Here is an 11,912-nt window from a genome sequence, read left to right as displayed (position 1 = left end):
TACGTGTGATTATACATTTCCCGGTAAAATCTCGATATCGGGTGTTGACATATCATCGGCACGCACGTGTACTATTGTTTACCAGGGGCCTGTTCGTTTATGCGGAGCAACCGGTTTGACCGTTTATAAATGTAACAATTTCGGGTATAAATCCTGGCGGACCTGCAAATGTGTATGAAGGCCTTGCGAGGCTTTCTCACGGCTCGCCTGAAAGCAGCATCAGATTACTAGGTCCGACCTTATTTAACAAATGAACAACAGTGGTCCGATCGGTTTGACCGTTTAAACGAAAACGGCCAAGGTGTTACTATAATTTGCACTACGATATTGAATGCCCGATACGCAATATGGAAATGACGACACGGTGTACATGCACATTTTGATCAAGATAGTTGAGTCCGAGCTGTACTTTTTCCGGAAGTACGTCACGAAAATGGACGCTGATGACGATGTGTCGAGCCACCTTAAGGACACTGCGGTAGGAATATATATACACTCAATGTCCTTTCTGCTGTTTAAGGACACTGCGGTAGGAATATATATACACTCATTGTCCTTTCTGCTGTTTAAGGACACTGCGGTAGGAATATATATACACTCAATGTCCTTTCTGCTGTCATTGTGATTCCAGTGAGTTAGACATAACAAATACAATGATCCTAAAACGCCACAGACAATAACAATTGTAAAGTAGATATTCACCCCTATATCAGTATAATGGAATAGTAGAAGGACATCTACATTTGAACTTCACATAAAGTCGTATTTCGCTAGCATAAATGATCTTTTATGACACAAAATGTTGAACCTCAAGTTTAAACTTTCTTGAATATCAAGCTATTTGATTGTAAAACTACTGATTAAATCACAACAGCCATGATCACTGATGCATGATATTACATTTGTAACATAAAGTGTTATCTTTCTTTGCTTCATGAGAGGGGTGTGGGGGTGTTGGGGTGTGGGGTGGTGGTAGTGGTGGCAGGTTGGAGGTGTCTAATCTTTAACCGTAAAAAATGGTTCGGTTTTTGGTAATATAAACATTTCTACATTTCTCAATTATTTCTTAACCATTCATAACTGACAAACCTTTCCTCAGAGCTGAATCTTTAAGAAAGGAAATAGAATAGGCTCAAATAGGTAACATGGTCTTATAGCACTGAAGTTATCAGAACATTTTTGTAAAAACATTGGCAATACAAGAAATATGATTTTTAAATTTATCAATTTTATAGTGGAAACATGTAAAGCTGGTCTCCAGAACTAAACTGAAAACACTGGGTCCAACAACTTTCTTCCATTTTAGTAACAGCATACATGTAAGAATGTCTACCTTGATGTAAATAAATAAACTAGTGCTGCATCGGATGTTTGTTGAGAACAGGTGCATTTTTATGTTAATTATTGTGTAATTCACTCCCATGCACTGAAGTGCACCAGTTCCGTTTGCGCTTGATGAAAACTAAGTACACTATCAAATCAAGAATTTATGGGGTAGAAATATTGAATAATGCTAGCTTCCTGGAGTGATAGATCAACACTTCTGATCAGGAAATCTCACAGCAGATCAGATCAAAGTGTCTGACAGTCTTCCCTCAAAACAGGCTATGGCATTGAGGTACACCCCCGTTAAAACAGGCTATGGCATTGAGGTACAGCCCCATTAAAACAGGCTATGACATTGAGGTACAGCCCCGTTAAAACAGGCTATGGCATTGAGGTACAGCCCCGTTAAAACAGGCTATGCACATTGAAGTACAGCCCCATTAAAACAGGCTATGGCATTGAGGTACAGCCCCGTTAAAACAGGCTATGGCATTGAGGTACAGCCCCGTTAAAACAGGCTATGGCATTGAGATACAGCCCCGTTAAAACAGGCTATGTTTTACGGGTTATGAACATACAGGGTACAAGTACATCTGGAAAGATAAAGCTCTAAGCACTAACTCGCATCTGCTTTCATCAGTGATTTTATGGAATATGCTATTTATATCAAAGAGCTAAATATAAATTATAAAAGTTGATATCAATCAATATTGAAAAGTGTTTTGTATGAAACCTCATTACATGAGTCTCGCGGAAAGGAAACAAATCTAACCACATCTGAATATACATCAAAATTCTAGTAATTCGTTTTTTAAATCTGTGAACATCAAGCAAGAAGATAAAAATTGAAGCACAGGTAAATGGATGGTAAATTACATCCTTCTAAGTGATATATAAGAAAGAAATAAAAAAAAATCCTAGATAGGCAAAGCATTTCCACTTTCCCTAGTTTAACTCATTCACCCCTACATATCTAAACTGGACTTGCCCAGTCTGCTTTGATTTGGTAAGGTTTAAATGTGACTTTAGGGGTGCATGGGTTAATTAAAGTGCCTACCTTAAATAAAGTACTGTATTAAAATCTGAAACACTGCTTCAATGTATAAAAAAATAATTACAGAACAAATAGCTTTTCCCACCTATCTTAAGTTATTGTGAGCTGAAAGCAGCAACATAATCATTTTGTTGACCTTTTCAAAATGTTCTGTTCCGAATTTTTGAATTCTTAGGAGTTTTCCTTTTGCATTGGTTTTGCATGTTAGACAAATACCGACTGTATCAGTTCATGTTAGGCAAATACCGACTGTATCAGTTCATGTTATACAAATACCGACTGTATCAGTTCATGTGAGACAAATACCGACTGTATCAGTTCATGTTACACAAATACCGACTGTATCAGTTCATGTTATACAAATACCGACTGTATCAGTTCATGTTACACAAATACCGACTGTATCAGTTCATGTTAGGCAAATACCGACTGTATCAGTTCATGTGAGACAAATACCGACTGTATCAGTTCAGGTTAGACAAATACCGACTGTATCAGATCATGTTAGACAAATACCGACTGTACCAGTTCATGTTAGACAAATACCGACGGTATCATTTCATGTTAGACAAATACCGACTGTACCAGTTCATGTTAGACAAATACCGACTGTACCAGTTCATGTTAGACAAATACCGACGGTATCATTTCATGTTAGACAAATACCGACTGTATAAGTTCATGTTAGACAAATACCGACTTTATCAGTTCATGTTAGACAACTACCGGCTTTATCAGTTCATGTTAGACAAATACCGACTCTATCAGTTCATGTTAGACAAATACCGACGGTATCATTTCATGTTAGACAAATACCGACTGTACCAGTTCATGTTAGACAAATACCGACGGTATCATTTCATGTTAGACAAATACCGACTGTATCTGATCATGTTAGACAAATACCGACTGTACCAGTTCATGTTAGACAAATACCGACTCTATCAGTTCATGTTAGACAAATACCTACTGTATCAGTTCATGTTAGACAAAGACCGACTGTATCAGTTCATGTTAGAAAAATACCGACTGTATCAGTTCATTTTAGACAAATACCGACTGTATCAGTTTATGTTAGACAAATACCGACTGTATCATTTCATGTTAGACAAATCCCGACTGTATCAGTTCATGTTAGACAAATAACGACTGTATCAGTTCATGTTAGACAAAGACCGACTGTATCAGTTCATGTTAGAAACATAACGACTGTATCAGTTCATGTTAGACACATACCGACTGTATCAGTTCATGTTACACAAATACCGACTGTATCAGTTCATGTTAGGCAAATACCGACTGTATCAGTTCATGTGAGACAAATACCGACTGTATCAGTTCATGTGAGACAAATACCGACTGTATCAGTTCAGGTTAGACAAATACCGACTGTATCAGTTAATGTTAGACAAATACCGACTGTATCATTTCATGTTACAAAAATACCGACTGTATCAGTTCATTTTAGACAAATACCGACTGTATCAGTTCAGGTTAGACAAATACCGACTGTATCAGTTCATGTTAGACAAATACCGACTGTATCAGTTCATGTTAAGTGAAAACAACATGTAGGGAAAAGTAAAAATACACGGTCTGTTGTTGGTGGAAAATGAGCTAAGATGTCCAACTCCTTATGTTTCTGTGCCTTTAGTGCACTTATTACGTCAAATATAGAAAAACATTTTTTTCTCTAATTTACATGTAAATGAGTATGACTACTTGTACACAAACTTGCTTTTTATTTCTAAAAAAATTGCTCAAATATCTGTAATGGACATTCATTGAAATTCCACACATATAATTCTGTCATGACTGCAGCAAAAAATACATCTATCTATACACTAAATAAAAAAAATACACAGTCGATTACTTCGACTACATGTTTATCGATGCAATTCAGTTATTTTGCTCACAATTTCATTCAACCGAATCCGAACAGACATCTGCAACCTTCATTTCACAGCTGGGAAATGGACCTGTCTGATCTTGAAAGAAAGTAGTGAGATTAAGGTTAAAGATGAAACTGTGAGCTAAGTACATTGTATCTTTGAAATAGGAATGTGTAATTATAAAAGGAAAAGTGTAAACTTGCCTTTAAAGAGTGGGCAGATCCTCCAGATAGTGATGGGACTAAGGCTGACAAACTGTCCGAATATCACCTCCATAAAAAACAGCGGAATCCCACACAGCACCAGAAATATGGTGTAGGGGATGAGGAAGGCCCCTGTAATAGTTTACAAATAAACCATTAAGAACTCTCAAAGATACATGCAGTGATGTCTTCCTTTACAATTTAAAGATTATGTATGTCAAATTATTATTTTATTTCACATATGTCTTGTTACTTATATATATTGCTGATTTTCATGCCTCTTTTATTTACCATATTTAAAACTGTCACTGTAGGAATACTATTCATGTGTTAGAATACGTCTTAGTGTTAATTTGCAAATTATATAAGGCACTGCACAAATGTTGTATATTATTTTTTTATCAATATCACTGAATCCTTCTAAATCAAATTTTCATACCAGCCCATGTTAACACTCACTTGATAGAAGTTGTCTTTGTATTGAATCAACATCATTATATCTCTCCTTAATTATTAAACCAAAAGACAAGCCCCTGGCAGATTCTGCTACGTTTATGATATAAATGTAAATACTTCACCAAAATCACATAACTCCATATAGTGCTGCTGTTGGTATGGACTTAAGGAAGCTTCTATTAAGACTTGATAGAATTTTTGATAAAATTAACAAAAGACGTTTACGTTATCCGACTTACGAAATGAAAAACTAACTTGGTATACATACCACCTCCATTTTTGTAGCAGAGGTAGGGAAACCTCCAGATATTTCCTAGACCTATGGCATACCCAATACAAGACAAAAGGAAGTCAAGGCGTCCTGACCAATTACCACGCGAGGTCTCATCCGAACTTCCCGCACTGCTGCTGCGACTTGACGAGTCATTGGAAGACTGCTCCAAGGCTTTCTGTAATTACAAAACACAAATTTCACTGAGCTTTTTTGTCGCATAGAAAAATTCGTCACATCTTAGATAATTGTGGATTGGAGGGCAATACAAGGTCATATAACATCGTACTGCAAAAGCAGATTTTTTTCTCGATTATCTAATACTCACTAATTATATAAACCATAAAATTTGGATCCCGGCCCCACAAACAAATTGACATACTATGAAATATGTTGCAGGAGATTGACGAACTTTCCACATCATCTACAGTTTGTAAAAATACAATGCGAAAATGTCTACTCTTACAGTATGAACCTGTTACACTATTTGCAGGCTGGGACATATATATGTCATTTCTGAAACAAGCAAACACTCAAGCATTATAAATATTAATTGTACTTACTAAGGCTGAGTACACATCTTATATGGATGTGTTGTAATGCGTGCGGGTGTGCGACGTGTAGGCATATAGTATGCAAGTCTGTATAAGCTATTACTCGCAAGATTCATGCAAGTCACTGCTATGTACACAAGCCATTCGGATTGATATGTCTTGCCTATGCCCTGCTTTGACCATCAATGCAAATATCATAGAAACTAACTTAAATGCAAAAACTTAATGTTGATGGAGGTGCTGACAAAGTCAATGGACCATGAAAGGTAGGTCGCATCCAGCATTTGATGCTTGGGTTGAGATGTCCTACCTAAGATGCATCTATGGTCAAAGTTTGGTTGGTATAGCACTTTTACTTTCAGAGAAACTAACTTAAATGCAAAAACCGAAAACCAAGTCTCGCCTCCACTTTGTGGTGGTAAGACAAAAACGATGTTCTTACCCAGACAGTTTCGCTGACATTCTGCCAGCTTGGTCACTACACTATGTTCCTGCTAAATGAACCTTTTCAGTGATATATTTAATTATTATTCGTTACCCGAAGTCATTAATCTACTCTCTGAATGTTTGTGTAATACTACCATCAATAGTTTCATTCTAGAATCTATATCCCTTTATATATATACATAATTGTCTATGATATCTACTATTTACCTTATTCACTCTGACTTGTATACACATGTATCTGTTACCTATTGGAGAGGACTTATGTATTTGTTATCTAAACAATAAGATTTGTTGAGTTAATTGTACTTGCATATGTGTATATGCAGTCATGGTCGTTTTGATATCACGGTAGCTGTTCTTGTGTGGACGTTAAACCCCAAACAAACAGACAATGTATGCAGTCACTGGTATTGTTTCCAGCAGATCTATACAAGTGTGTTCAACATTATACAAATATGGACTTCAGGTGAGGACTATCCCTGATCAGGGATAAACTGAAACCGAAGTCCACAATTGTTTTATTATATGACATTTTACAATGAGATTAATAATGCTTTATGTCATAAACACAGAGTGAAGTACTTCAAATACAAAATAACATACACAAAAATTTGAATTTCAGATTCAATTCATTTGATTTTTATTTTCAAGTAAATATTATTTGCACAATCGACATCATCAATAATTATATAGTTCAGAACTTGATGAGATAATTCATTTGTAGTTGAATTCAGTAGTGTGATTGGTAACAGAATTACAGACTAGCTGGGAAATTACCTAGGCCCATTTTTAGTAGCGGTCTGCATCACTTTTCTATTTATAGGTTGAGGTCTGTAACACTTTCCTATTTATAGAACGAGGTCTGCAACTGATGATTTGATTGCAATTGGCTGTTAACCCTTTCACCACTGTAGACCATAATGGACTCATCCAGATCAATGTATGGTAGAGTCTACTAAAGTTACCTAGTGGTGAAAGGGTTAATCGATGTCTGGGAAATTACCCAGGTCTATTTTTAGTAGCGGTCTGTAACACTTTTCTATTCATAGGTCGAGGTCTGTAACACTTTTCTATTCATAGGTCGAGGTCTGTAACACTTTTCTATTCATAGAACGAGGTCTGTAACATATTTACAGACTCTTCACATGTCGTCGCTCCTCCAATCAGGGCTGAGAATTAGTACCAGTTATATAATAAATCAAAATGTAGATCTAATCTTTTTTTTTTACACAATTCATACTACCCTGGTAACAGCCTACTAGATCTATCAGAAAACACATATTTATGCAAATAGTATGCTTAGATAAAATCATGTCATAATCTTTCATCAGGTCTGCATTAATTCGGACTGTTATCTTTTTTGGTGACTTTATTCGTTAAAATAGTATACAGTAGTGAAAATCTTACATTTCAGAGCAAAATCTCTATGAGTTATGAAAGACGGACATGACAACAAATTGTTTTGCTAAAAAAAATGGCATAAGACGAAAGTTTAAAAGCCTGTTTCTTATACCTTTGTGTTCACAATTCTTAATCGATCTACCTATGACTGGGCTTTAAGGATTTATAGATAAGTTATTCAATGGTTTTCAATTGTGGCGTCGGAACAAAAAAGTCAACAAGAACTGCTAGGCAACATCACAATATAACTGCAACCACAGTGCACTGCTAGGCAAATATTAAACAAGAGGCCCGATGGGCCTGCATCACTCACCTGGTATTAATCTCACACTTGTAATCTTAAAAGTGGACTAAAATACAGCTACAGGCAGAATATCAGTGTTTGATTCATAAGAACCTATTAAAAGATTTAAACATATGACGCCTGTGACCTTGAATGAGGAACAAGGACATTAGGTTGACAGTGGATCAAGGTCATTCATTTGAACAAACTTGGTAGCCCTTCATCCCAGCATGCTACAGGCCCAATTTCAGTACCCTTGCCCTTTGGGTTATTGAGAAGAAGTGGTTTGAAGATTTTACGACATTTGACTCCTGTGACCTTGAAAGTGGGTCAAGGTCATTCATTTGAACAAACTTGGTAGCCCTTCATCCCAGCATGCTACAGGCCCAATTTCAGTACCCTTGCCCTTTGGGTTATTGCGAAGAAGTGGTTTGAAGATTTTACGACATTTGAGTCCTGTGACCTTGAAAGTGGGTCAAGGTCATTCATTTGAACAAACTTGGTAGCCCTTCATCCCAGCATGCTACTGGCCAAATATCATCACCCTGGGCATTTCAGTTATTCAGAAGAAGTTGTTTAAAGTTTTTAACATATTTGACCCCTGTGACCTTGAATATAGGTGAAGGTCATTTATTTTATTTAAGTAACATATTGACGCTGGACCATGCCATAAGCTCCCTTGGCCCTTCGGGCAAGGTGAGCTAAAAATGACTGATAAGTCGGTCAACCCCACATAATAGTAATATGGCTTTGATTTTTGAAATCATGTGTCCAGCAGTAGATTTCGATTTTGGGCTGTCAATCTGATTAACATTGATTAAGATGCAAACAGATATAAGGGTCAAATTAATATGCAATAGATAAAGAATAGATAAAGAAACATTTGATTGAAAATGGTAGTTTACCTGTAGAAGAAAAGTTATCAATGCCTTCATTGTTAGCGTATTTTTTAAAAAGCTAAAATATAAATTCCTTTAGATCTAATATTGTTCAAAGGTACACTGTGACAGTACACCCCTGCAGGTTGGGGATCAGGAAAAGAATGCACCTGCTGTTACCCACCGCAAGTATCAAAGGAAGTGACTAATTTGGGGAGCCCCCTATAGAATTCGGGATTCGCTTTGGTACGTGTCCTCTATTTGGGGACACAAAAGCGACCCAAATAAATCTGCTGAACCCATTGCAATATTTGGGATCTTTATCTTTCTTTCTACTTCTAACTACCTTTTATTTCCTAGTGCCTTGCTTGGCGACACCTCACTTTTGGCCTTAATGTTGAGCGTTCGCCCAGGTGAGGAAGACAATGGGTTCTGTCCCAAGGCCAGGACATACCAAAGTCCTTAAAAATGGTATTTGTTATTCCCTGCTTAACGTTTAGCATTAAGGGAAACGGCAACAACTGCTTCACCCGTTGTCAGCATAATGTGACCGGGTGGAATGCTGTGCTGGGTGCATTCAGCATGGTATTTCAGTGAGATAGCACTATAAAGTCGGCATCAGATCCATGCTATCACAAGGAGGCAAGCACACGAATATACCCTGTCTCCTGCATACACACAAGCAAGCATACAATACACACATGGACGCACGCCCTTAAATGACCTTAGCTGTTAATAGGACGTTAAACAAAATTAAACCAAACCTGTGACAATACTTCCAAAATAACAGGGTTTTATTTTAGTGTTTTAGATAAAATCAAAAAGTTACAAATCTAACAATAAATCAGTTCCTAAAACCATCTACCCACATGCTGTTTCAGACATGTTAATTACAAACCAAAACTCGTTCTTTTCAATAGATTAAATTAAAAAAATAATAACATTTACTTATTCACCCCTGAAAACACATTTGAACTTTTCCAATTCAAAGGTTGAAAAAGTTCATTTTGAAACTTCAGGAGTGTATGATGTAATATTATGTGATAAAATATAGATATAATCCGAGTGTCCCAGGTACTGAGTTTTCATTTAATCTTTTGAATTCTAGTTTGAGTTTCAAAAGTATATGCCCTGACAATAGGTCTTCTGCAGAAAGAAATTGGCTATATATAGTACATTGGCTATATATAGTACATGTATTAAAACTCTTTTGAATCACGAATGTTAACTATCGTAGTGCTGTGTCACGACTGATACTGAAGTAAAAAGACGAAAATCAATGAAAGTGAAGTAGCACTAATGACTGTTACCAGAAATCGATATTATGAAGTAGCATTAATGATTCCTATACCACACCTGAATGTACAATATGCTGTACAATACAAAAATATAAAAGGAATTCAGAACCTATGAATTAAGCTAATTTCTTTGGAAGACACCATGAAATATACTTTGGGATTTATATCGTTGCACTGTGTGACCCTCCACATGTTGGTTACTATAATGAATTGAATATGATTGATAACATTTTCAAATGCATTGCCATGTTTTCACATCATGAAGACTCAAACCCTTATAGACATACTTAACTGATAAGATACAATTATATTCATAAGAAATTTGAAATTTGATGAGATTTGTTTTTGCAGTAGCATGTATATAGAATAGCTATCGGTATCACTATAGAGCCAGTGCTGGCAGATGAATCTTCTACTAAAATAACACAAAACAATCATATTTGTAAAACTTGATTATAAATATCATATGACATTGAGTCCAATATGATCAATATTAAACTAATGACACCAATAAGTGTCACCATGTTTGCTCATGAACATCCTAAAAATAACTAAGGTAATGTATGACAATTTGGGGGGTGTTATTACTGTTTAATGTTTGAAATTTCGTAATGAACCGGTATTCAAACCTTTGAATAGGAGGAGTTCAAAACATTTTCACAACTCATGATACATCAAAACTTGTAATCGATGTCGGATGCATAGTAAATATTAATGACCTCTGTTTCATTGGCGCCCACGTAGGGACTCCGGTAATATTGACAAATATACTCAGCGGTACTTTCACAAGAATCGCTTTGGCCCCTGGAAAAAGTTGGGACGAGTTCTTTCCTAGAGGGGGAGTATGTCAACCTGGTAAAATACTAGCCGCTTCCTACCATCTGGTCTAGGGAGAATTTCTCTTCAATTCATTTGGTTGAGCAAAAGACCTGTAAGTCAGAGGTCACGGGTTCGACTCCTGGCGGAAGCATTGAAAAAAATAATGACCTCTGTTACATATACATTCTGTTTTGCATAACATATGTTCAAAGTTTCCATATCTGCTTACAGTAATAATAAACTCTCAATGAGGACAATAAATCTGATCCAGATTTTGTAAAAATATCTACAAAAAGCTAGCTGTATATCACATAGTGAAACTTGAACTTCTGATCAGGTATGGCCTAAGTACACCAACACCAGACCTAGGTATACGTGTTGTCAAGGTACCGGTGCACAGAATTAAAAGTGAATACAGCCTACGGTATTTCCACAGCTCTACTCTTACTGGGAGGGGCTCAAAAACATATCAGTAACGTTCTAAAGCTTGACTGGCTTAAACAATCATTAACTCACACTCAAAAGCTCTGTGAAGTTTAAGTGTACGTAAATAATGTAAGAGTGTTTACCATTTGTTTTGCTATTGGTATCCATTTAAAAGTTCTATGTACAATTCAAGTGCCTGCATAGCATTGTTGGCATAAAAAGTGCCTAGTAACAGATCAGCTTCCTGTTAGATAAAACTGTATTGAAACATACTTAAATTGTAAACAGAAAGTATTACATAACTACCTCCTTATCCTGTAGGGCTTACAATATGCAATAAGAAGTTAAAAGAATTTATTGATTGTAATCTTTTGCAAGTTTGCAAAGGGAAGAATGCAAAGCAGAAATTGATTTAAAGTAAGCTAAAAGATCCCGATTGCAGGAAGAGGTATTGAAAGGTGAACTATATCATTCATATTCAGATTCCAGGAAGAGGTTTTGTCAGGTGATAGTATGACAAATTCTACTGTTAACTCAGTTTGACAAAAAAAGAATTGTGAGCTTATCACCAAAAACTCTGAAATATATTTAACAAATTATACTG

The 11,912-nt window shown here is 36.2% G+C and overlaps 1 protein-coding gene across 1 annotated transcript in view; it reads right to left on the bottom strand.

Annotated features, from left to right (window-relative positions):
- Positions 1–11,912, bottom strand: part of LOC110456712 (sodium- and chloride-dependent glycine transporter 1-like) — a 60,498-nt gene that overhangs the window by 44,069 nt on the left and 4,517 nt on the right. The window contains exons 2-3 of the mRNA XM_021507624.1: positions 5,200–5,380; positions 4,476–4,607 (exon numbers count right to left, since the gene is read on the bottom strand). Coding sequence (XP_021363299.1) covers positions 4,476–4,607; positions 5,200–5,380 — 313 coding nt within the window. The remainder of the gene's footprint in view (positions 1–4,475; positions 4,608–5,199; positions 5,381–11,912) is intronic.

Source organism: Mizuhopecten yessoensis, unplaced genomic scaffold, assembly GCF_002113885.1.
Source record: "Mizuhopecten yessoensis strain PY_sf001 unplaced genomic scaffold, ASM211388v2 scaffold8839.1, whole genome shotgun sequence".
NCBI classification, from domain to species: Eukaryota; Metazoa; Mollusca; class Bivalvia; order Pectinida; family Pectinidae; genus Mizuhopecten; species Mizuhopecten yessoensis.
Note: the sequence above shows the minus strand (reverse complement) of the source record. Positions and strands in the feature narration are given on the sequence as shown.